Consider the following 27025-nt stretch of genomic DNA (forward strand, 5'->3'; position numbering starts at 1 on the left):
TATAAGGGAACTTGATGTATAATTGAGGTGTTACTGCATTTCACTGGGGGAAACGGTGCTAGGGAAATTGGTTATCCTATGGGGGAAAATTAGATTTCCTGTTTTCATTCCATATACAGAAATATGTTAAAAAAAAATCTAAATGTGAAAGTAAAATCTTTTAGAACATTAGAGAAAATAGATAAATATTTTTCTTCCTACTTTTTACTATGAGTTTCAAATATTCAGAAAAGTTTGAAGGAAGGATAGTAAATGTCTATACACTCACCTCTGCCTAGATAAAAAAACTATTACCATTTTATCATATGTATATATATGTATTTTTTATCTTTAAAATTTTTAAAAATTTTTTGATTTTTTTGAAAGTAAGTTGTAGACATCATGACTCTTAATACTTCATCATGCATCTTAATGGGAGATTATATGTGATCTCAGAATGATGAAAGATTTCTTAAAGTAAGTGTACTAGATAAAACATCATAAAGGAAAAATTGACTACATTAAAATTAAAAACTAATGTGAACCAAAAACAAAATGGAAAAACAAGTTTCAGCCTGACAGAAGATATTGGCAGTGTATGTTAACTATCAAGGGATTACAAGAAAAAGACGGGCTCCTGGGTGGCTCTGTCAGTTAGGTGTCTGACTCTTGATTTCAGCTCAGGTCATGATCATATTTGGTTAGTTTGAGGCCTGCATCATGCTCTGTGCTGACAGTGTGGAGTCTGCTTGGGATTCTCCGTCTCCCCTTCTCCCTGCCCTTCCCATGCTCATGTGTTCACTTGCTCTCTCTCTCTCTCTCCCTCAAAAATAAATAAGCATTTAAAAAATTTAAAAATCAAAAAATATTTAACGTTTATTTTTAAGAGAGAAACAGACAGTTTGAGAGTGGGGGAGGGGCAGAGAGAGGGAAACACAGAAACTGAAGCAGGCTCCAGGCTCTGAGCTGTCAGCACAGAGCCTGATGCAGGGCTCGAACCCATGAACCATGAGATCATGACCTGAGCTAAAGTTGGACGCTTAACTGACTGAGTCACCCAGGTACCCCAAACATTAAAAAAATTTTTTAAAAAGTTGGGGAAGCACCTGGGCAGCTCAGTCAATTAAGCGTTCAACTTTGGCTCAGGTTAAGATCTCATGGTTTGTGGGTTCGAGCCCTATTTCAGGCTCTGTGCTGATAGCTCAGAGCCTTGAGCCTGCTTCGGATTCTGTGTCTCCTTCTCACTGCCCCTCCCCTGCTCACACTCTGTCTCTCCTATCTCTGCAAAAATAAATAAACATTAAAAAGAAAAAAAAAAGAAAAAGACCTAAAACTAAATAGAAACATGGGCAAAGGATAAAATAATTCACAGAAGAAACTTGACTGGCCAGTAAACGTGAGGTGATAAATAAACTTTGCTAGTAATTAGGAAAACAAAAGTTAACATAATGAGATATTTCATGCCTATCAGACTGATAAAAATTAAAAGGCTGGTAATACCAAGTGTTGGTAAGAATGTAGAACATAGGGAACTCTCATACACTGCTAAGTGAGTATACTTACCCATCCACTTTGGACAATCTTTAGTATAGTGGAACATAATGCGTATCTTTTGACCTAGCATTTCCTGTTGTGGGTTTATTTTCTACAAAAATCCTTACACCTAAGCCCCAGGAGATATGTTCAAGAATTTCCACAGCAACATTGTGTAGAATAGCAAACAAATTGGAAAATCCAAATGCCCATCTACAGGCAAATGGACAAATGTATTGGCATAGCCATACAGTGGAACAACTTATAGCAAAGGAAGTAAACTAACTAGTGACATGTACCAGTAGGAATGAGCAATATTGAGTTAAAGCAAGTTGCAGAAGGATAAATGAAATTTTAAAATGTAGAATGTATATAAATGTTTTTAGAAGGTAGAAATGCATGGAAATGGTATGGGATTGCAATTAGACTATATATGTAGTGTTGGTTTTCTTGATGTAGGTGATAAGTACAAAGTATATGTCATATTATTCTCTGTATCTTTTTGAATGTTGTCATATTTAATGGAAACAGTCAATGGATAGAATTCATTTGAGTGGATGTATATTCAAGATAGTGAAGGGATCCTTGGTAGAGTAAGTAAAGTTCCTGAGGTAGGGAGCAGGATGAGATCCAAAGCACAAGTTGGAGGGGTTGTCTTCCAAAAGACTAAAGCAGCTAACTTTTGGAGGACCTGTCAAAGAATTGACCATTGGATAGATGTTTTTTTATTTCATAAATTTTTCTTGGCTTACTAATAGGTTGGAAAGACCTATTATTGATCTATGCTTAGGAATTTGCAGGAGAAAATGTGTTAAGGCACATCTGCAGTCTGATAAACATGTGAGTTAATATTTTTGACTTTATTATAAGACTTCCTTCTAGGCTTAACATCTGGGATAGGCAGCAAGATATTTTTAAAATAATAGGATGTGTTGATATGTCTTATGCCATATCCAGTAAAAGTTTTTTTAATTTTTTTTCTAAAATAACTAGGAATTTTGTAAACTTCAAATCTTATTTGCCCAACTTACTGTTTTGGGGGTGTATAGTCAGTGTTGTTTCTCTGCTTTGTTTCATTTCCTTGCTGAGTTGTGACTTTTTTTTTCCCCTGTAGCTGCTTCCTTCTGAGTATGAAAGATGATAGTATTGAAGGCATTTATGACACTCTAAAGCAGTGTGCATTGATTTCCAAGTCTGCTGGTGGAATTGGTGTCGCTGTGAGTTGTATTCGAGCTACTGGCAGCTACATTGCTGGGGTAAGCTTCTGTTTTATGACTAAAAGATTGTAGGATAAAAAGATAAGCAGCCAGGCTTATCGTTGAGAGGGCATACGCTGGAGCTTGGGAGACCTGGGTCTCTGTTAAGTGCTAACTGGCTGTGTGACTTGGAGGGAGTCATTTCACTATTTCTAGCTTCTGGTTTAGATGAGATGATCTGTCGGATTTTTTTGGCTCAGATTTTGGAATTTGGATTTGATGTGATAATAATAGCAGCTATCATTTATTGATTGCTTATTATATGCTAAATTTGTTATAAAAGTTTGAGTTACTCATTTAATCCTTGCTATAAGCCATAGGATATGGGTACCATTAGAGACACATCGTAGGAACTTTACTCTTTGCAATAACTTTGTGATTAAAGGCAATATCATCTTTACAAGTGAGGAATCTGAGGCTTAGAAAATTAAATTACTTCCAGAGATCAGTCACTTAATATGTAGTAGAGCCAGGATTCATGTTTTACAAGTTGGCTCTTTATGATGTAAATTTAGCCCTTTGCTAGTTCATTATTCATTGGGAGTCAAGATGAAGATATTGGATAAGAAAGACCTGGATTTAAATCCCGTCTCCTCTACTTAGTAGTAATGCAGCCTAGCATAAGTTATTTTACATCTCTGGGTTTGTTTCCTCACCTGTAATGTGAAGAAAATATCTGACCCTACAGAAGAAAGTTAGGGAGTCCAGGAGGAAACTATTCTATTACATAGTGTTTTGGAGCACTTAACACACAATAATAGGGTGAGCCATTGCTCACTTATCTTTCTAGTCTGTTTAAAGGCTTACCTTAGAGTTAGAAGGATTATTTTTGATGAGGTATCTTTTAGGAGTCTTTGTGTTTTCTTATCTTCATTCTAGAATCCATTTATTGTTGAGAATCTCCATATATCTTTATTGTCTTCATTTATCCACTGTGTATAATTCTTACTGTAAGTTGCCTTTTGGGAAAAAGACACTGTAGTTGTGTTTTTATTCTACTCAAAGTATATCTTTATATAATGACCATTATAAGGTATGGAGGTTAAGTTCAGCTACCCTGGTTTCAGATTGTTTTGACTTGTAATTGTAAATTAGAGATGCAACAAGAACATTAAAACAACAATTAGGGGAAAACAATATTTTGTTTATTTTATATTGGGTATTCTGTTTATAAAGGGAGAGATGGAAAGCAGATAAAACTTTATTTAGACTGGGAGAGCTCTTGTAACATATTCACTGTTGAGCCATTTTGTTCTTTTCCATGCTTACTTAGTCCCACTTTTCTCCTCCAGATGCCTTTATTCTCGGTCTCTCTTTCAGACTAATGGCAATTCCAATGGCCTTGTGCCAATGCTGAGAGTATATAACAACACAGCTCGATATGTGGATCAAGGTGGAAACAAGGTATGCTCTGTTACTTGAAGTCTTGGAAATTAGGACTAAAAATCTTTAACCATGAATGCTTAAAATAAGGTGATTTAGTGTGTATATTTGTAATTACTTTGCTTTTTTTTTTTACTTTCAAAATCAGTTTAATGAGGTATAATTTACTTCAAAAATGCACACACTTTAAGTGTACAGTTTGATGCGTTTTGACAAACGTGTATACTTATGTAATCACTATACCAATCAAGATATAGAACATTTCCATTACTCCAAAATGTTTCCTCAAGCACCTTTGATTAATCACCCCATCACTCCCACCCATACATACTTTACCTTTGGCTCCAGGCAGCAAATGATCTAGTCAGCTTTGTATTATTTTTATTTTATTTTTTAAGTGGGCTCCACGCTCAGTGTGAGGCTTGAACTCATGACCCTGAGATCAAGAGTAGCATGCTCTACTGAGTGAGCCAGCCAGGTGCCCCCAGTCAGCTTTTTTTATATGACAGTTTATTGGCAAAGAATTTCTAAAATTGTAACTTATATTGATACCTAATCTTGCAAAGGAGTTGTAATAGTCTTGTAGGGGTTTTTTTGTTGTTTTTGTTGTTTAACAAAAACAAAACTCTGCCTGTTTCACAGAGGGAGAAGTAGAATTGAGAGAATTGGATTGTTTGCCCAGTGTTATCAGCAGGATAGTTTGCCACTTGAGGCTGCCTCTTACGTATATGTAGACACACTAATCACCTGGTAGTTGATGAATTTCCTTTGATGGACTTTAAAAACAATCTGTGGAGATCTTGATATAAGACATCACTTTTTTGATCTTTGGTAAGAGCACAATTTATAATTGTCAGAATTAAAGTGATTTTCTTTGGGGTTTGCATACGTGTCATATAATGTAAAGTAGCTGGATGACAACTGAAGGAAGCTCCGTCTGTAGTTCACTGTGTCACTCTGGACAAGTTATTTCATCTTTCTTGTTCTTTCTTATCAATTGCTCTTTTTCACTCCTAGAATTATAAGAAAAATACTAGTACTTATATTTATAGTACTTTTACTTGTATTATGTCATTTAATTCCTTACTTGTAATGAAGATCAAAGGAGATATTATAAAAGTGCCTTGGAAAATATGAAGTTTCTTTGTTTCATTCTGATTTTGAAAAGAATGATGATGTATTTGCCTTTAGCGACCTGGGGCATTTGCTATTTATCTGGAGCCTTGGCATTTAGACATTTTTGAGTTTCTTGATTTAAAGAAGAACACAGGAAAGGAAGAACAGCGTGCCAGAGACCTTTTCTTTGCCCTTTGGATTCCGGATCTCTTCATGAAACGAGTGGAGACTAATCAGGTGAGAAATAGGTACCTGTTGGTAAGAACAACTTTATTCATATCAGTTTTCTTTTTTGTCATCTTAAATCATGCTTAGGAAGAGCCCACCTGCATGTTATGCTATGGAAGAATTTTAAGCAAGTTAAGAGATGCCATTCCTACCTTCTTGGATTTTTGTTTTCTTTAAAAAAATTTTTTTTTTAATGTTTATTTTTGAAGGAGAGAGAGGGTGTGAGTAGGGGAAGGGTAGAGGAGGGGCAGAGAGAAAGGGAGCCACAGAATCTGAAGCAGGCACCAGGCTCTGAGCTGTCAGTACAGAGCCTGATGTAGGACTCAAATTCACGAGCTGTGAGATCATGACCTGAGCTGAAGTCGGCTTTAACCGACTGAGCCACCCAGGCACCCCTTGGATTTTTATTTTCTAAAGTAGATGCTATCGGACCTAAATGCTTAAAAGATCATGTATAAACAGGTAGAATTAGATGTTTGAGCCCGAGTCCAAAATGATCATTTCTGTAGCAGATTTCCAAGAGAGTCTATAGAAGTCACCCTGTCCCTTTCAGTGTTCCTAATGGACTATGTGTGGTTGGTTATTTAAAGTTTCGTATGGGTTCTTCCCTTTGTAGGACTGGTCTTTGATGTGTCCAAATGAATGTCCTGGTCTGGATGAGGTTTGGGGAGAGGAATTTGAGAAGCTATATGAAAGGTATGGGAAAAATATGAAAGTAATCATTTTTAACCGTATGTCTCTTTTATTTGGGGAATCCAAGTGTCAAAATACCATCAATCATTAGCCAGTTTCTAGGAATCCCAGAAGCATCCAGTAGAGAATGTGATTAATAATATATTTTGGTCAGATTTGCTATCTGAATCTTCACCAAAATTGAGTTTCTATCTTCTTTCTTAAAACTTTGGGAGTTATAAAGAGGTTTTTAACTGATCCTTTTAAAAATTAAGACAGAGAGTATTATTTTTGTCAGTACATTTGACAAAAAAAGAAAAAAAAGTTATGCTTTATATCGCACCTGGGAATCAAGAACAGTTAGGACACATGTCAAGAGTTTATTAAATAATAGTACAATAGTAGGAGATTTGACCACTTGAGGTGTTATTCCTTTTCCTTATGAAGGGTTTTGTTGATTTAGTGGAATTGGGGTATATTCAAATAGGTCCAGAGCTGTCTGATTTTCCTCTGTGGCTTTAGTTACAGTAAAATAAAGATCATATTCCTTCCCCCCACCCCCACCCTTTTAGCAAAACATAGTAAACAATTTAAGAGTTTTTGTAATTTTATATTTTAGTGTCTTCAAGTTGTCTGCAATAAAGATTTTCTTAGGGAATATTAAAATAATATTAGCTTTGCCTTTCAGTTATGAGAAACAGGGTCGTGTCCGCAAAGTTGTAAAAGCTCAGCAGCTTTGGTATGCCATCATTGAGTCTCAGACAGAGACAGGTACCCCGTACATGCTTTACAAAGATTCCTGTAATCGGAAGAGCAACCAGCAGAACCTGGGAACGATCAAATGCAGCAACCTGTGCACAGAAATAGTAGAGTATACCAGCAAAGATGAGGTAGGTAGAAAAACTTCTGCCCAGGGTACTGAGAGAAGAATCTTAGGCAGTTATTGTTTGTGCATCCCTCACTTGATTTCACTTGAGGTGAGGGAAGGGAGTTTTTGTAGTTTGTTGTAAATAGAAGGGCACCAAAGTAGAGATTGTAAGGGAACAGGTGTGATCTGTGCCCTCAAATATCTTACAGTCTAGGCCATGTAGAAAAGATTTAATCACCTTTTTATTACACACGCATTGTTGTAATAATCTTTACTCAGTGTTCAGTCATGTTGGTTTAGGACAAACACAAAAATGTGTCAGGATGTTCATTCAGTTTAAAGTATATAATAAGCAGGTGGAGAGTCTTTTCAGTGAGTGGTGAGACAAAATTCTAATCTCGGATCTTTAAGGCAATTCACAGAAGAGGTAAGGATAGAAATGGGACATAGATTTGGTTTCTTAAAAAAGAAGTTTATGGACAGGCTTTCCATTTGGGAAGAATAGCCCGTCAGATCAGAGACAGGAATAGGTTTTATGCAGTGTGTATCAAATAAGTTTGTTCTGATGGAACAAATACATTATGGTTTGGTATATGGAGAGATGGCTATAGCTGAGGGAGGGAAGGTAGTAGGTGAAAGCTGGCATGTCGCAGAGGTAGGAAGCCCTTGTAGGTTCCTGGAAGGAAAATAGCATCAAAATGCTAGGATGAGAAGGATGGTTCTTGTTTCTGGTGATAGAGTGTTTTGGTGTGAGAAGAGGTTGGAGGTGAGCCTAAGGAGATTGTTGTAGTGGTTGAAAGACAGGCTGCTTGGATGTTGGATATAAACTATGGAAAGGAGGAGGAAGCCTCCTTCCCTAGCCCCTGGCAACTTCTACTAATCTGTTTCCTGCCTCTGGATTTGCCTCTTGTGGGTGTTCCATACAAACAGAATCATATAATATGGTGGCCTATTGTGTCAGGCCTATGTCACTTAGCATGTTTTCAAGGCTTATCTGTGTTGTAGTATGTATCAATACTTCATTCATTTTCATTCATAATCCTTATAATGCCCCATGAGGTCATGCACAACTGGGGATGCCCATCTCATCTACTGTTACTTTCCCTCCTTGCTCACTGTGCTCCAGCCCTACTAATTTCCTTGCTGTTCCCAAACATATCAAGCACACTCCTTCCTCAGGACTTTTGCTGTTTACTTTATTTTGAATATTAAAATGCTCTTCCCCCCCACCCCCCAGATAGCTACATGGCTTGCTATCTAACCTTTTCAGTTTGTTCATATGTCCTATTGATGTCTCAGTGATGTCTTCCTTGACAACCGTATTTAAAAATGGCATCCTTCTGTCCTTATTCCTAGAACTCTTTTGTCTTTTCCTCCCTTATTTTGCTCCCTAGCCTTTATCAGACTCAATTACTGTATTATGTGATTTGAGTTATACTTTATAAATGGGTACTTAGGCAACTTGTATAGAATTGAGTAGATATGAAGGGCATGAGGGAGTCTAGGTGAGAGGAGTTGAGAGTTTGGGTTAGGATAGTCCTAATCAAAGTGGAAAAGAAAATATTCATTTAACATTATTTAGCATTTATTATATGTGAGATGTGGTACCAGAACTAAAAATATAAGGGTAAATAAGATATGATTCTTTCCTGGAGAAGCCTATCACCTAGTGTAGTGTAGTGGAAAATCACCTGAAGAGCTTTTTCAGAATTCACAAACTTGGATCTCCTGTTGTTAAAGGCTTATCAGAATCTCAATTAGAGTAAGGTAGGAATGTGTAATTTGGAAAAGCGTTCTATAGTGATGGAAGTGTTCTGTATCTGGTGGCTGTTGAGCTCATGATATATGATCATTGCAACTGAGAAACTGAATTTTTTATTTTATTGAAATAGCTACATGTGGCTAGTGGCTGGTATATTAGACAGCATACATCTCCTGACTGAGACGAATATACATAAAAAATTATACCACAATGGGATGTATGTCTGGTCATAGAGCCATGGAGTATGGAACACAGATTCTCTCTCCTTACTTATTTCACTGGTGCGTGTTATAACTCACATGTGAATAGGTATTGGGATTTAGAAATGAACGATGAGAGGGAGAAGATAAAGATAAAAATTTTATAATTTAATATCATAGAGCATTAGAGGCTTACATGTTGCTGTCATTGACATGGGGAAGAAATAAAAATTGTGTGATTCTTGACCCCTTTTCTTTGCCTTCCAGGTTGCAGTCTGTAACTTGGCTTCCCTAGCCCTGAATATGTATGTCACGTCAGAACACACATATGACTTTAAGAAGTTGGCTGAAGTTACCAAAGTCATTGTCCGAAACTTGAATAAAATTATTGATATTAATTACTACCCTGTCCCAGAGGTATGAATAGATTTTTTGCTTATTGGTAATTATTGAAGTCTAAGTTGGAGGGAGTGTATCACGGTCTGCCAGTCATTATTTAAATGGCTGTCAGTGGAATGGTGTGAGAAAATGGAGATAAAAAGAGAGAGGGTATCATTTGGTGCAGAATGTTGCCTTTTCTATTCAGTAATGTCTCTTTCTTCTCTAAATCTGTTGGCACAAAGGCATGCTTATCAAATAAACGCCATCGCCCCATTGGAATCGGGGTACAAGGTCTGGCAGATGCTTTTATTCTGATGAGGTATCCTTTTGAGAGTCCAGAAGCCCAGTTACTAAACAAGCAAATCTTTGAAACTATTTATTATGGAGCCTTGGAAGCCAGCTGTGACCTGGCCAAGGAGCATGGCCCATATGAAACCTATGAGGGCTCTCCAGTCAGCAAAGGAGTAAGTATATGGATGAAATTTCTTTTTGCTTATAAGTTCCTGTAGTAGGCTGAATGGTTGCCCTCAAAAAGATATGTTTACATCTTATTGCTGGAGCCTGTGAATGTTATCTTTTTGGTTTAAAAAAGTCTTTGCAGGGACGCCTGGATGGCTCAGTCGGTTAAGCGTCCGACTTAGGCTCAGGTCATGATCTCACGGTCCGTGGGTTCGAGCCCCGCGTCGGCCTCTGTGCTGACGGCTCAGAGCCTGGAGCCTGTTTCGGATTCTGTGTCTCCCTCTCTCTCTGACCCTCCCCTGTTCATGCTCTGTCTCTCTCTGTCTCAAAAATAAATAAACGTTAAAAAAACATTAAAAAAAAATAAAAATAAAAAAGTCTTTGCAGATATAATTAAGGATTTTGAAATAAGATTATCCTGGATTTTCCAGCTGGGTCCTAAATCTAGTGACAGTATCCTTATAGGAGACAGAGGGGAGGAGGAGGCAACATGACGATGGAGGCAGAGACCAGAGTAATGCATCCACAACCCAAGAATGCTGATAGTCACTAGAAGCTGCAAGAGGCAAAGGACAGAATCTGCTCTAGAGCCTCCGGAGGGAGTGTGGCCCTCCCAACATGTTCATTTTGGGCTTCTGGATTCCCGAGCTAGGAGAGAATAAATTTTTGTTATTTTAAGCCACCAAATTTATGGTAATTTGTTATACCAGCCATAGGAAGCTAATATGGTACTTTTGTTCTCTAGAGTTAAAAAGATACTCTTTTTTTTTTTTTTTAAGATTTAATTTTTAAGTAATTTCTGCACTCAACATGGGGCTCAAATTTATAACCCCGAGATCAAGAATCGCATGCTCCACCAACTGAGCCAGCCAGACTCCCTTTATCGTAGGCAAAGTTCTTTTATTTATTTATTTATTTATTTATTTATTTATTTATTTATTTTTTAAGATTTTTATTTTAAGAAATCTCTATACCCAACAGGGGCTTGAACTTACAAACCCGAGATCAGTAGTCCCACGCTCTATCAACTAAGCCAACCAGACGCCTCACCCCTTTGTTTATTTAAATTTTTTTTGACATTCATTTATTTTAAAAGAGAGACAGAGCATGAGCAGGGGAGGAACAGAGAGAGGGAGACACAGAATCCGAGGCAGACTCCAAGCTCTGAGCTGTCAGCACAGAGCTGATGTGGGGCTCAAAGTCATGAGCCATGAGATCATGACCTCAGCCGAAGTTGGACGCTCAACCGACTGAGCCACCCGGGCACCCCTCCCTTTTATTTTAATGTTTTATTTAGAACTAGTCATTGGTAAAAGTGATCTAAGAAGAATGCTAACTGTATTAGTTTTCTTTCGCTAAATATAGTACATTAAAACAACATATGTTATCATCGTTTCCTTGAGTCAGGGTTCCAAGCTTGCCTTAGTTTGGGTCTCACAAGGCTATAGTCAAGGTGTTGGTAGAGGCTGGAGTCTCATCTGAAGCTCAGAGTCCTCTTCTAAGCTCACCTGGTTGTTGGCAGAATTCATTTTTTTTGTTTCTGTAGAACTCATGACATCTTGCTTCTTCAAAGCTAGTGAGAGAGAGTGTCTCATTTCAAGAATACCCGAGTCCAATTGCTCTTTTGAGGGCTTTTATCTGATAAGTCGGGTCTACCCAGGATAATTTCTCTTTTATTTATCTCAAAATTAACTGATTGGTGACCTTAATTACATCTGCAGAGACTTTTCACCTTTGCCATAATCATGTAAGTGACATCCATCATATTCCCAGGTCTTGCCCACATTTGGGAGGAGGACATTGTACATGGGCTGTGCACCAGGGGGTGAGAACCTGGGAACAGTTCTGCTGTCCACACTGCCTTTATTATTGGTAGAATGATTTTCTTCAGTGTAAAATAAAATGTTATGTTCTTTTTAGTCTTGATGTTCCTGCTGATTTTGGGGAAGTCTGATATGCAGTGATTTGAAAATAGATGTCTAGTAGCTAAGCAAATAGATCAAGGGGCAGATCAAAGCAATTAAGAAAGATGAAAATAGAGTAACACTTTACTATACAAAGAGAATGCATCTCAGCAATATACTTGTGTTAATGTTAGGATTTCCTGGTTTGTAGATATGATATGGATTCTAGATATGATAAGGGGAAGAGGTAAGCCTTAACCAGTTTTTTTAACATTCTTTTAATCAGTTAGACTGCATGGAAATTTCGCCAGGGGAATCTCTGGACTTTGAATTCCTCACACAGTTCCATTAGAAGACATTTGTTGGGATGTAGGGCATGGCAGTTAGTCATTCGGTTTTTGTAATGGTTTTAAATTGTTGTAGGGTGGTTTGTCATAAATTTGCATTGTTTTTTCCCTAGATCCTTCAGTATGATATGTGGAATGTTATTCCTACAGACCTATGGGACTGGAAACTTCTCAAGGAAAAGATTGCAAAGTAAGTAAGGAGATGTAAGGTAGCTTTAAAGTAAGGAGGGTTTAACTCTCATTGTGGCTTTCAGAAGTTAGGTATGTTTTATTAACTTCTGAAACTTATTTTTCTCTTTTAAATGGGGCTTACATGACCTATTTACAGAACTGTTTTTGTAAAAATACTTTGTAAGATAATATATGAATAGTAACCTGCAAATTGCTTGGTACACTGAAAACATTTTAATAAATGGTAGGTATTATTATTAGCTCATCTTGTTTTAGGGGCTTAACTATCAGGATTAAGCAATTCTTTTTCTCATTAAACCTTCATATTTTCCATTGTGCTTGCTTTTTAAATGTTTTTCACTTTTATTTTTTGCTTAACCACCTTGGTGATTTGTCAAAATGGCTTTTGCTGAATTGATTGTGATAGGAATAAGTTAGGGATTTTGGAGAGGTTTTGGAGGGTAATGTGTTAAACTGTGTGAAAGAAAAACTGTGAAACTTGAGGTTTTTTAAGGCCTTTCAATCTAAGAAACATAAAAGATTTAAGGGCAGGTAGAATGTTTTGCTTAGTGAATAATAAACAAGTTGTTTTCATTTTCTTCATGAGTCTGTCATCTGTGGGTTAATCCATATGCAAAGTGTTTAATGTTTACAGAAGGAAGTAATAGGTTTAAAATACTCTTTAAAAATATCTGTTCACCTTAAAATTGTTTTATTACTCAAATAATACATATTAGAAAATCTAGGAAAATATATGTGTGAAAGGGAGTAAAATGAAAAGTATCCCAGTACCACCTCCCCCAAAAACCTGTTTGTATCTTCTTGTCTCTCATCTTTCAGATTTTCTTTTGAACATGTGTGCATGTGTACATTTACATGCAAATTCAACTTTTACAAACATGAAGCTATAGTTTATTTTTTATGTGTTTTTTTGTCAAAATGCTATAGATATTTTTGTATACACAACTTTTTAAATTTTCAAAATTAATACATGAATAATAAAATTCAAATACAGAAATAAAATGGAAAGTAAAAGCCCTTCCTTTTTTTATTTTTAAATGTTTGTTTATTTTTGAGAGAGAGCACACAAGCAGGGGAGGGGCAGAGAGATGGGGACAGAGGATCCAAAGCAAGCTCTGTGCTGACAGTAGCAAGCCGATGTGGGGCTCGAACTCACGAATCATGAGATCATGACCTGAGCTGGAGTCAGGCCCAACCGACTGAGCCACCCAGGTGCCACAACAGCCCTTCTTTTTATACCTCTTCTGCCAACCACTTGTTCCACAGAACAAACAAAAACCAGCTTACTCCTTTTCCCAGAGATAACTGTTGTTAATAGTGTGTATTTTTCTAGACCACTTTCAGTACGCTTGCAGATGCATACAGTTTTGTTCCAAAGATGTGATCAAACTTGACATTCTTTTTTTTTTTTAATGTTTAATGTTTATTTTTGGGAGAGAGAGGGAGAGAGACAGAGTGCAAGCAGGGGAAGGGGCAGAGATGGAGGGAGACACAGAATCCAAAGCAGGCTCTAGGCCCTGAGGTGTCAGCACAGAGTCCAACACAGGGCTCGAACCCACAAACCGTGAGATCATGACCTGAGCCGAAGTTAGATGCTTAACTGACTGAGCCACCCACGCGCCCCTAACTTGACATATTTTAAGACCTTTAGGGATTTATTTTGGACATCCTTCTTTTTTTAGTCCATGCAGATCTGCCTAATGTTTTTAATGATTACAGACAATTCCATAGTTTGGTATGTGCCATATATATATATATATATATATATATATATATATATATATATATATATGACTCTTCAATACATTTTTCCTATCTTTGGACAGGAAATCACTGTCCACTTTACTGAGTAAGTAAGACATGAGGTCTTTTGGTGGTTTGCTTGATGCCTCAAAATTACAAAGTGACAAAGTGAGATTAAGATTCCATTAGGATATGAAGCTTTAAGCTAAGTACTGTGTAAATCCAGAGGTATAGAATGTAGTAAAGACAAACTCTTTGAGAAACTTAAGACTAAATAAGGTAAGACACGTAACACAAGTAGTTAAAATGTACATAAAGGTACATGTCATAGAAAATGTTTGCAGAAGAAATATTTATATTTGGCATTAAAAAAAAATTTTTTTTAATGTTTATTTTTGGGAGACAAAGAGAGTAGGGGAGGGGCAGAGAGAGAGGGAGACACAGAATCCGAAGCAGGCTCCAGGCTCTGAGCCTGTCAGCACAGAGCCTGATGCGGGGCTCGAACCCATGAAGCATGGGATCATGACCTGGGCTAAAGTTGGACGTTCAACCAACTGAGCCACCCAGGTGCCCTTATATTTGGCATTTGTATTCAGCATTGTCTTCCTGGTTGGGAAAGATGTTCCAGAGGGGTCATCTCTTAGGCTAAGCTTTGAAGAACAAGCTAAGGGCAGTGTTCAGATAGTGTACTCTTCCTTAAGCACTCTGTTTGGCAGTGAATAGAGTCAAAGATGTTAACCTTCCTCTAGGAACATTATGATTAAAGAGGTAATAGAAGAAGTCAGGAATATACATAATCTGAGCATAATTTTTTCCTGTGGAGAATTTTGGTGATAGATGTCTGATTGTGACCACTTTCACATCATTATTTTTCCTTAAAGAGCTTAGCACAGTGATCATATAGGTACTTAGAAAAGAGTGAGGGTTGAATGAATGTACCCTGATACAGGTGGGGACTCTCCAACAGTCATTTGAGTATTTCCCTGAGCAAGCTAGTGTATCAAATGCTAATAAATCGGTATAATAAGAATTGCCAGCACTAAAAATTGTGCTAATTGAGTTGAGGATTCAGGCATTTAGGAGAGGGGCAAGCTATACCATTCATACTGTGAAGTTGCATCTCTACTGGGGTTGCATGCAAAAGTCATTATATGAGTCTAATGCATGTATGGTGTCACTGACAGCATCTGCATTTACTACAATGACATAAAGTAACTGCCTTCCTGGCAGATTATAGCTTTAGGACCAGCATCTGATAATCTCCTTTTCTTTAGGTATGGTATAAGAAACAGTTTACTTATTGCCCCGATGCCTACTGCTTCAACTGCTCAGATTCTGGGAAATAATGAGTCCATCGAACCTTATACCAGCAACATCTATACTCGCAGAGTCTTGTCGGGAGAATTTCAGGTGAGATCACGACTCCACCTACAGGAGATTGTGCAAAAGCCCGATGTTGGGAGTAAATGACAACTCCTATTTAGTTTGCCCCTTTTTGCTTAGTACAGGGCACAGCTTTGATAAAGTGAGTCATCTTCATCTCCAGTGTTACTCTATTTCAGCACATAATAGACATTTAATAAATATCTGTCAAAAGAATGAATTTTTGAGGGTTACATAGGAAAATAAGTTGTTGATGTTAGAGTTCACATGATATTTAACCATCCTGTAATGATGGTTACAATTCACAAATTTTTACAAATAACTTGTTTACAAATTAGAATTTCTGGTAGGTAGGACTAGTGTTTTTTTTACGGTTCCCAGGTAATTCTAACATGCAGCTAGGGTTGAGAACCACTAATCTAGAAGATTTTTATTTGTGAATTTCCAGATCTCCTGAAATCAATTTCTGTAGGTTTGGAGTGGATGCATTTCTAATTTTTCTTAAGTATTTATTGTATCCTTTCTTAGGAAAAAAAAAAAAAGAGTCCACAAAGATTTACCCATCTTAGGCAATGCTGGCTCTTTTCACCTTTGCAAATATTACATTTCTTGAATAACAGGTCAAGATTTAAAGGAATACAACTTTTGTTTGGTAGGATGGGCCTCTCACTTTTATAAAATACAGAATTTACCAGGTAATCTAATGTTAAATGCTTCTTTAAATGATCTTATTTACTTTAAGTTCCAGGCCTGTGATCCTGTTTAGCCCTGTCATTCTTAATTATTCCTTGGCATCTTTTTTGCTTTTTGATTCAGATTGTAAATCCGCACTTACTGAAGGATCTTACCGAGCGGGGCTTGTGGAATGAAGAGATGAAAAATCAGATTATTGCATGCAATGGTTCTATCCAGGTACAGAATGAAAATGAAGTGTGCTCTTTAGTAGCTAAGTTGGACATCGGTACCTTCTCACTTATCCCAGGCAGTGGAGAGAAAGAATGGCTATTCACTGTGGTCATATAGGCTTATGTTCACCTCTGCATTGTTGTGCTAGGATTATATACATCTTCACATAGCTAGGCCTTTCCCTCTTGTTTGTGCAATAATATAAAGCAGTAGTTTCCAACTTCTCTGTACATAAGAATCAGTTGGGGAGCTTTTAAAATTCTGAAGCTTAAAAAAAATTTCGGAAGCTTAGGTTGCATAACAATTAAGTTGGAATATCTGAAAATGGGAACCAGGCATTAGTATTTTTTAAAGACCATCTGGGTCATTCCAAAATCCATCAAAGTTTGGGGACCACTGATAAAGTGTGAAATTAGAGAGTCAGACTTAATTTAAAAGTATGGTGGAGATTGAGGACTCAGTGTCCCAAAAACAGCCGCAAATAGTATTTAACAATAAAATATTTGCATATTTGCAGCTGAGAATCAAGAAGCATTTATTTAAAAAAAAAATTTTTTTTAATGTTTATTTATTTTTGAGAGAGAGAGAGAGACACCACGAGCCAGGGAGGGGCAGATAGAGAGAGGGAGATACAGAATCTGAAACAGGCTCCAGGCTCTGAGCTGTCAGCATAGAGCCCGATGTGGGGCACAAACTCTGAACGGCGAGATCGTGACCTGAGCCAAAGTCGGACGCTCAAATGACTGAGCCACCCAGGTGCCCAAGAAGCATTTATTTGTGGATGGAGACCTCTGTCTAAACATTTGTCTCCTTGGTAACACAGATAAAGATTTCTGTAACAGTTCTATTTTTGCTGGAAGAAATGGTAACACTATTAGCTAGTCTGTATGTTTTGATGCAGATTAACCCTATACCTAAGAAAATGTTCTGTTGACTCCAAAAGGGGTTTGTTTCATTGCTTCCCTTGATCATGTACCTGTGAGTTATAGCCCTGATTATTTGTGTTTTCTGTAAAGCTCAAGGGTCATTTATTGCTGCTTGGTTCCTTCCTTTTTTAAGTGCCTCTAGAACAATGAATATTTTGGCTATAATCCAAATAGAAATGGATCTTTAATCATTACCACCAGCCATATATTTTGTTGGTTAAATGGAGTTTTGTTGGACATTCTAATCCAGAGTAAGCAGTCTTGGGAAACTTGATAAGGGCTCATATTGTATGATACTGAACGGTATGGGTCAGATCTGGCAGGAAATAGAACTGAGGCCAGACCCTGGTATCATTAATTATGTTAATTAAAGGGACGCCTGGGTGGATCAGTCAGTTGAGACTCTGACTTTGGCTTAGATTATGATCTCACAGTTCATGAGTTCAAGCCCTGCGTCAGGCTCGCTGCTGTCAGTGCGGAGCCTGCTTCGGATCCTCTTCCCCCTCTCTCTCTGTTCCTACTCCACTTGCTCTCTCTTTCTCTCTCAAAAATAAATAAACATTAAAAAAATTATGTTAATTATACTGATTTCTTCAACCAGAGTGCAATAAACATTTGTTTTTCCTTCTTCAGAACATACCAGAAATTCCTGATGACCTGAAGCAACTTTATAAGACTGTGTGGGAGATCTCACAGAAAACCGTTCTTAAGATGGCAGCTGAAAGAGGTGCTTTCATTGATCAAAGCCAGTCTTTGAACATCCACATTGCTGAGCCTAACTATGGCAAACTGACTAGTATGCACTTCTACGGCTGGAAGCAGGTTGGTGGAGGAAATCATGGACTTGTTGCCAGCTTGGGATATTTTGGAATTGGAGCAGTTTTACTTTCTAGCTGCCTATTTAAATATTGCCACCTAGTTCTTTCATTTCAAATCCAATATGTTAAAACCAAACCATGGTTTTTGTGCCAGATTAAGCTCTCACTTTGGATTTTCTTGTTTCTTTTAGGATTATTTCATTATTAGTTTTGAAACCTTGGGAGTTACCTACGACCCTCCCTTTATTCTCCATACAATTACTCACCAAGTTGTGGTGGTTGTACCTTTGTACTGTTTCTTGAATATCTTTCTTCCTGTTCCACTACCATTATTCTTAACTTCTTGACTAATCTCTTTGCTTCTAGTATCTGCATTATCTTGTGCACTGCTACCATTTCTAAAATAAGACTTTACACATGTCAACCCACTCACTGTTCAAAAACATCCATTGTTTCTCCACTTTATCTACAATCTAAAAGCCAAATTACTTAGCTTGTCATTGGCAACTGTAAAGTCCTGTGTTCTGGATTCCATCCTTATTAACTGACAATCACCTGGGTATTTATATAGAATTAAATTTTTTTCTTTTTAATTTAAGAGACATTTATTGAATATATACTATGTGCTAAGACTGGGGATACCAAATAGAAGATGATGGTACTTATCCTTGAAGTAGTCATCATCTGTTCTTTACAGAGACACAGTCTAGCTCTCTAAATAATTATAAGGCAGACATTGTTTTAGGCAAACATGGAAGTCATACACATAAAAACAAAAGACTATAGAACAAAAATGTTTGACATTTCCAAAGATAAGCTTTTTTAGGGGTAAAATGAACACAATGTGCTGACTCTTTGTCTTTAAGCATTTTTGAGAAGGCTTCCTACAGGAGATGGAATTTCAGGTTTAGAAAACAATCTGATGTGGTTTATGGAAATGTATTTTACTTTATTATTTATTTATTTATTTAATATATGAAATTTACTGTCAAATTGGTTTCCATACAACACCCAGTGCTCATCCCAAAAGGTGCCCTCCTCAATACCCATCACCCACCCTACCCTCCCTCCCACCCCCCATCAACCCTCAGTTTGTTCTCAGTTTTTAACAGTCTCTTATGCTTTGGCTCTCTCCCACTCTAACCTCTTTTTTTTTTTTTTTCCTTCCCTTCCCCATGGGTTTCTGTTACGTTTCTCAGGATCCACATAAGAGTGAAACCATATGGTATCTGTCTTTCTCTGTATGGCTTATTTCACTTAGCATCACACTCTCCAGTTCCATCTACGTTGCTACAAAAGGCCATATTTCATTTTTTCTCATTGCCACGTAGTATTCCATTGTGTATATAAACCACAATTTCTTTATCCATTCATCAGTTGATGGACATTTAGGCTCTTTCCATAATTTGGCTATTGTTGAGAGTGCTGCTATAAACATTGGGGTACAAGTGCCCCTATGCATCAGTACTCCCGTATCCCTTGGATAAATTCCTAGCAGTGCTATTGCTGGGTCATAGGGTAGGTCTATTTTTAATTTTTTGAGGAACCTCCACACTGCTTTCCAGAGCGGCTGCACCAATTTGCATTCCCACCAACAGTGCAAGAGGGTTCCCGTTTCTCCACATCCTCTCCAGCATCTATAGTCTCCTGATTTGTTCATTTTGGCCACTCTGACTGGCGTGAGTTGATATCTGAGTTGGTTTTGATTTGTATTTCCCTGATAAGGAGCGACATTGAACATCTTTTCATGTGCCTGTTGGCCATCCGGATGTCTTCTTTAGAGAAGTGTCTATTCATGTTTTCTGCCCATTTCTTCACTGGGTTATTTGTTTTTCGGGTGTGGAGTTTGGTGACCTCTTTATAGATTTTGGATACTAGCCCTTTGTCCGATATGTCATTTGCAAATATCTTTTCCCATTCCGTTGGTTGCCTTTTAGTTTTGTTGGTTGTTTCCTTTGCTGTGCAGAAGCTTTTTATCTTCATAAGGTCCCAGTAATTCACTTTTGCTTTTAATTCCCTTGCCTTTGGGGATGTGTCGAGTAAGAGATTGCTACGGCTGAGGTCAGAGAGGTCTTTTCCTGCTTTCTCCTCGAGGGTTTTGATGGTTTCCTGTCTCACATTCAGGTCCTTTATCCATTTTGAGTTTATTTTTGTGAATGGTGTGAGAAAGTGGTCTAGTTTCAACCTTCTGCATGTTGCTGTCCAGCTCTCCCAGCACCATTTGTTAAAGAGACTGCCTTTTTTCCGTTGGATGTTCTTTCCTGCTTTGTCAAAGATGAGTTGGCCATACGTTTGTGGGTCTAGTTCTGGGGTTTCTATTCTATTCCATTGGTCTATGTGTCTGTTTTTATGCCAATACCATGCTGTCTTGATGATTACAGCTTTGTAGTAGAGACTAAAGTCTGGGATTGTGATGCCTCCTGCTTTGGTCTTCTTCTTCAAAATTACTTTGGCTATTCGGGGCCTTTTGTGGTTCCATATGAATTTTAGGATTGCTTGTTCTAGTTTCGAGAAGAATGCTGGTGCAATTTTGATTGGGATTGCATTGAATGTGTAGATACTTTGGGTAGTATTGACATTTTGACAATATTTATTCTTCCAATCCATGAGCACGGAATGTCTTTCCATTTCTTTATATCTTCTTCAATTACCTTCATAAGCTTTCTATAGTTTTCAGCATACAGATCTTTTACATCTTTGGTTAGATTTATTCCTAGGTATTTTATGCTTCTTGGTGCAATTGTGAATGGGATCAGTTTCTTTATTTGTCTTTCTGTTGCTTCATTGTTAGTGTATAAGAATGCAACTGATTTCTGTACATTGATTTTGTATCCTGCAACTTTGCTGAATTCATGTATCAGTTCTAGCAGACTTGGTGGAGTCTATTGGATTTTCCATGTATAATATCATGTCATCTGCAAAAAGTGAAAGCTTGACTTCATCTTTGCCGATTTTGATGCCTTTGATTTCCTTTTGTTGTCTGATTGCTGAAGCTAGAACTTCCAGCACTATATTAAACAACAGCGGTGATAGTGGGCATCCCTGTCGTGTTCCTGATCTCAGGGGAAAAGCTCTCAGTTTTTCCCCCGTTGAGGATGATGTTAGCTGTGGGCTTTTCATAAATGGCTTTTATGGTCTTTAAGTATGTTCCTTCTATCCCGACTTTCTCAAGGGTTTTTATTAAGAAAGGGTGCTGGATTTTGTCAAAGGCTTTTTCTGCATCGATTGACAGGATCATATGGTTCTCTTTTTTTTTTGTTAATGTGATGTATCACGTTGATTGATTTGCGAATGTTGAACCAGCCCTGCATCCCAGGAATGAATCCCACTTGATCATGGTGAATAATTCTTTTTATATGCTGTTGAATTCAATTTGCTAGTATCTTATTGAGGATTTTTGCATCCATATTCATCAGGGATATTGGCCTGTAGTTCTCTTTTTTTACTGGGTCTCTGTCTGGTTTAGGAATCAAAGGAATACTGGCTTCATAGAATGAGTCTGGAAGTTTTCCTTTCCTTTCTATTTCTTGGAATAGCTTGAGAAGGATAGTTATTATCTCTGCTTTAAACGTCTGGTAGAACTCCCCTGGGAAGCCATCTGGTCCTGGACTCTTATTTGTTGGGAGATTTTTGATAACCGATTCAATTTCTTCGCTGGTTATGGGTCTGTTCAAGCTTTCTATTTCCTCCTGATTGAGTTTTGGAAGAGTGTGGGTGTTTAGGAATTTGTCCATTTCGTCCAGGTTGTCCAATTTGTTGGCATATAAGTTTTCATAGTATTCCCTGATAATTGTTTGTATCTCTGAGGGATTGGTTGTAATAATTCCATTTTCATTCATGATTTTATCTATTTGGGTCATCTCCCTTTTCTTTTTGAGAAGCCTGGCTAGAGGTTTGTCAATTTTGTTTATTTTTTCAAAAAAACCAACTCTTGGTTTCGTTGATCTGCTCTACCGTTTTTTTAGATTCTATATTGTTTATTTCTGCTCTGATCTTTATTATTTCTCTTCTTCTGCTGGGTTTAGGCTGCTTTTGCTGTTCTGCTTCTATTTCCTTTAGGTGTGCTGTTAGATTTTGTATTTGGGATTTTTCTTGTTTCTTGAGATAGGCCTGGATTGCAATGTATTTTCCTCTCAGGACTGCCTTTGCTGCGTCCCAAAGCGTTTGGATTGTTGTATTTTCATTTTCGTTTGTTTCCATATATTTTTTAATTTCTTCTTTAATTGCCTGGTTGACCCACTCATTCGTTAGTAGGGTGTTCTTTAACCTCCATGCTTTTGGAGGTTTTCCAGACTTTTTCCTGTGGTTGATTTCAAGCTTCATAGCATTGTGGTCTGAAAGTATGCATGGTATAATTTCAGTTGTTGTAAACTTATGAAGGGCTGTTTTGTGTCCCAGTATATGATCTATCTTGGAGAATGTTCCATGTGCACTCGAGGAGAAAGTATATTCTGTTGCTTTGGGATGTAAAGTTCTAAATATATCTGCCAAGTCCATCTGATCCAATGTATCATTCAGGGCCCTTGTTTCTTTATTGACTGTGTGTCTAGCTGATCTATCCATTTCTGTAAGTGGGGTGTTAAAGTCCCCTGCCATTACCACATTCTTATCAATAAGGTTGCTTATGTTTATGAGTAATTGTTTTATATATTTGGGGGCTCCGGTATTCGGCGCATAGACATTTATAATTGTTAGCTCTTCCTGATGGATAGACCCTGTAATTATTATATAATGCCCTTCTTCATCTCTTGTTACAGCCTTTAATTTAAAGTCTAGTTTGCCTGATATAAGTATGGCTACTCCAGCTTTCTTTTGGCTTCCAGTAGCATGATAAATAGTTCTCCATCCCCTCACTCTCAATCTAAAGGTGTCCTCAGATCTAAAATGAGTCTCTTGTAGACAGCAAATAGATGGGTCTTGTCTTTTTATCCATTCTGATACCCTGTGTCTTTTGGTTGACGCATTTAATCCATTTACATTCAGCGTTATTATAGAAAGATACGGGTTTAGAGTCATTGTGATGTCTGTATGTTTTATGCTTGTAGTGATGTCTCTGGTACTTTGTCTCACAGGGTCCCCCTTAGGATCTCTTGTAGGGCTGGTTTAGTGGTGACAAATTCCTTCAGTTTTTGTTTGTTTGGGAAGACCTTTATCTCCCCTTCTATTCTAAATGACAGACTTGCTGGATAAAGGATTCTCGGCTGCATATTTTTTCTGTTTAGCACACTGAAGATCTCGTGCCAATCCTTTCTGGCCTGCCAAGTTTCAAAAGAGAGATCAGTCACGAGTCTTATAGGTCTCCCTTTATATGTGAGGGCACGTTTATCCCTTGCTGCTTTCAGAATTTTCTCTTTATCCTTGTATTTTGCCAGTTTCACTATGATATGTCGTGCAGAAGATCGATTCAAGTTACGTCTGAAGGGAGTTCTCTGTGCCTCTTGGATTTCAATGCCTTTTTCCTTCCCCAGTTCAGGGAAGTTCTCAGCTATAATTTCTTCAAGTACCCCTTCAGCACCTTTCCCTCTCTCTTCCTCCTCTGGGATACCAATTATGCGTATATTATTTCTTTTTAGTGTATCACTTAGTTCTTTAATTTTCCCCTCATACTCCTGGATTTTTTTATCTTTCTCTCAGCTTCCTCTTTTTCCATAACTTTATCTTCTAGTTCACCTATTCTCTCCTCTGCCTCTTCAATCCGAGCCGTTGTCGTTTCCATTTTGTTTTGCATTTCGTTTAAAGCGCTTTTCAGCTCCTCGTGACTGTTCCTTAGTCCCTTAATCTCTGTGGCAAGAGATTCTCTGCTGTCCTGTATACTGTTTTCAAGCCCAGCGATTAATTTTATGACTATTATTCTAAATTCACTTTCTGTTATATTATTTAAATCCTTTTTGGTCAATTCATTAGCTGTTGTTATTTCCTGGAGATTCTTCGGAGGGGAATTCTTCCGTTTGGTCATTTTGGATAGTCCCTGGAGTGGTGAGGACCTGCAGGGCACTTCCCCTGTGCTGTGGTGTATAACTGGAGTTGGTGGGCGGGGCTGCAGTCAGTCCTGATGTCTGCCCACAGCCCACCGCTGGGGCCACAGTCAGACTGGTGTGTGCCTTCTCTTCCCCTCTCCTAGGGGCGGGATTCACTGTGGGGTGGCGTGGCCCGTCTGGGCTACTTGCACACTGCCAGGCTTGTGGTGCTGGGGAGCTGGCGTATTAGCTAGGGTGGGTAGGCAAGGTGCATGGGGGCAGGAGGGGCAGGCTTAGCTCGCTTCTCCTTAGGTGATCCACTTCAGGAGGGGCCCTGTGGCAGCCGGAGGGAGTCAGATCCGCTGCCAGAGGTTTGGCTCCGCAGAAGCACAGAGTTGGGTGTTTGCGCGGAGCGAGCAAGTTCCCTGGCAGGAACTGGTTCCCTTTGGGATTTTGGCTGGGGGATGGGTGAGGGAGATGGCGCTGGCGAGCGCCTTTGTTCCCCACCAAACTGAGCTCTGTCGTCCGGGGGCTCAGCAGCTCTCCCTCCCTTTGTCCTCCAGCCTTCCCGCTTTCCGAGCAGAGCTGTTAACTTATGACCTCCCAGACGCTAAGTCACGCTTGCTGTCGGAACACAGTCCGTCCGGCCCCTCCGCTTTTGCCAGCCAGACTCGGGGGCTCTGCTTGGCCGGCGAGCCGCCCCTCTGCCCTGGCTCCTTCCCGCCAGTCCGTGGAGCGCGCACCGCCTCGCCGCCCTTCCTACCCTCTTCCGTGGGCCTCTCGTCTGTGCTTGGCTCCGGAGACTCCGTTCTGCTAATCCTCTGGCGGTTTTCTGGGTTATTTAGGCAGGTGTAGGTGGAATCTAAGTGATCAGCAGGACGCGCGGTGAGCCCAGCGTCCTCCTACGCCGCCATCTTCCCTCCCTCCCTCCCTCCACTGCATTTCTATCTATGGAAATGTATTTTAAACATTGGTTTCGAATGTCTAGTGTTCTTACAATTTCTAATTGTTGTATTTGCTTCCTTTGTGTAGGGTTTGAAGACTGGAATGTATTACTTAAGGACACGACCAGCAGCGAATCCAATCCAGTTCACTCTAAATAAGGAGAAGCTGAAAGATAAGGAGAAGGCAACAAAAGAAGAAGAAGAGAAGGAGAGGAACACAGCAGCCATGGTGTGCTCTTTAGAGAATAGAGAAGAGTGTCTGATGTGTGGGTCCTGAGGAAAGGCTTGGAAGAGACCAGCACTTCCTCACAGCCAAACTATTTCTTGAGCATAGATAGGCACAGTAGGTTTGCTTGAAGTGCTAAGGTTTTGCTGGACCTTATTGCAGCAAAAGGAGCAATTGATTTAAAGTACTGTTTCTATATAATAGTGTGAAAGTACTGATATTTTAAATCAATATATTGGGAATCAAAGTAGAAGTTTTAGGAATGCAAAAGAGGTCATCTTGCAAATAGGAAATAACTGAATAGGGTTTCATTGCCCACTTGGCACCCCTTTTTTGGTGACCTCAGTTTTCATAAGAAGACTTAGTTTTACTGCTTTGACTGGTGGGTCCATAGAAGCAAAACTGAGTCATAACCTGTGAGAAGTGTTGGCAGGACCTTTATCTGGATAAGGTCCTATTGGTCATTCTGAAATAAACATTTCAAAGCGATTATGTGAGACCAAATTTGTCATTTATTGTCATACAAAGGTCAAATTTGAAAAAATATTTTCTGTTCTTTGAGAGTTCAGGGAGGAAATTTTAAGAAAAATTACTCAGATGCCTTCTACAATTCTGATCTTAACATATGCCTATTTCTTCTTTCTATTGTAAAATATATTAGCATAAGTGTTACCATTTTACCCACTTTAAAGCATACAATTTAGTGGCATAAAGTACATATACAGTGTACAACCATCATCACTATCTTATTTCCAGAAATTTGTCATCATCCCAAACAGAAACTCTAAAACAATAACTCCTCATTTCCTTCACCTCTCAATCCCTGGTAACCTCTATTCTACTTTCTGTCTTTGAATTTGCTTATTCTAAGTACCTCATATAAATGGAATACTATAGTATGTGACCTTTTGTGTCTGGCTTATTTCACTTAGCCTGTTTTCAGGGTTCATCCATGTAGCATATAGCAGACTTTAATTCCTCTTAAAGCCTGAGTAATATTCCATTGTATGTATATATCACATTTTGTCTTTCCATTCATATGTGAATAGACATTGGTGTTATTTCCACCATTTTGGCTATTGTGAATAATGCTGCTCTGAACATTGATGCACCAGTATCTGAATTCCTGTTTTCAGTTTTTTTGGGTATATACCTAGAAGTGGAATTATGGGAATACATCATAATTCAATGTTTAATTTGAAGGAACTTGAGGAACTGCCAGACTTTTCTGTAGGCTCAAGCTGCACCATTTTACAATCCTACCAGTAATGCATGAGAGTTCCAATTATTCCACATCTTTGCTGACACTTGCTAATTTTTTGTATTTTTCATACTAGTTATCCTAATGGCTTTTGACAGTTTGATTACAGTGTACCTTGGTGTGGATCTCTGAGTTTATCTTTCTTGATGTTTGTTGACCTGCTTGGATCAGTAGATTTACATCTTTCATTAAATTTGGGAAGTTTTCAGCCATTTTTCTTCAGATAATCTTTTTGCCCCTTTTTATCTTTTCCTTCTGGGACTCCTGTAATGCATTGCTCGTTCCACTGCTTATGTCCCCCAGGTCCCTTAGGGGTCATTCACTTTTCTTAATATTTTTTCTGTTCCTTAGGCTCAATAATTTAACTGTCATATCATCAAGGTCACTGATTCTTCTTCACACTCAACATCTGTTTGAGCCCCCTTGGTGAATTTTTCATCTTAGTTATTCTTTTCAGCTCTAAAATTTGTTTGTTTCCTTTGAACGATTTCTGTCTCCATGTTGATATTCTGATTTTAATGCATTGTTTTTCTGATTTCCTTTATTTGTTCATGTTTTCCTTTAGCTCTTCAAGCATTTTT

The 27025-nt window shown here is 38.3% G+C and overlaps 1 protein-coding gene across 1 annotated transcript in view; it reads left to right on the forward strand.

Moving 5' to 3' along the window:
• The window catches only part of RRM1 (ribonucleotide reductase catalytic subunit M1), a 43950-nt gene extending 17294 nt beyond the window's left edge, over nucleotides 1–26656 (forward strand). The window contains exons 8-19 of the mRNA XM_058687956.1: nucleotides 2627–2768; nucleotides 4089–4172; nucleotides 5343–5504; nucleotides 6112–6191; nucleotides 6856–7057; nucleotides 9265–9414; nucleotides 9621–9842; nucleotides 12202–12278; nucleotides 15298–15433; nucleotides 16223–16318; nucleotides 17872–18060; nucleotides 25046–26656. Of these exons, the coding sequence (XP_058543939.1) occupies nucleotides 2627–2768; nucleotides 4089–4172; nucleotides 5343–5504; nucleotides 6112–6191; nucleotides 6856–7057; nucleotides 9265–9414; nucleotides 9621–9842; nucleotides 12202–12278; nucleotides 15298–15433; nucleotides 16223–16318; nucleotides 17872–18060; nucleotides 25046–25234 (1729 nt within the window). The 3' untranslated portion in view covers nucleotides 25235–26656. The remainder of the gene's footprint in view (nucleotides 1–2626; nucleotides 2769–4088; nucleotides 4173–5342; nucleotides 5505–6111; nucleotides 6192–6855; nucleotides 7058–9264; nucleotides 9415–9620; nucleotides 9843–12201; nucleotides 12279–15297; nucleotides 15434–16222; nucleotides 16319–17871; nucleotides 18061–25045) is intronic.
• Nucleotides 26657–27025: the final 369 nt, after the last annotated feature.

Source organism: Neofelis nebulosa, chromosome 10 (genome assembly GCF_028018385.1).
Source record: "Neofelis nebulosa isolate mNeoNeb1 chromosome 10, mNeoNeb1.pri, whole genome shotgun sequence".
In the NCBI taxonomy this organism is placed as follows: domain Eukaryota; kingdom Metazoa; phylum Chordata; class Mammalia; order Carnivora; family Felidae; genus Neofelis; species Neofelis nebulosa.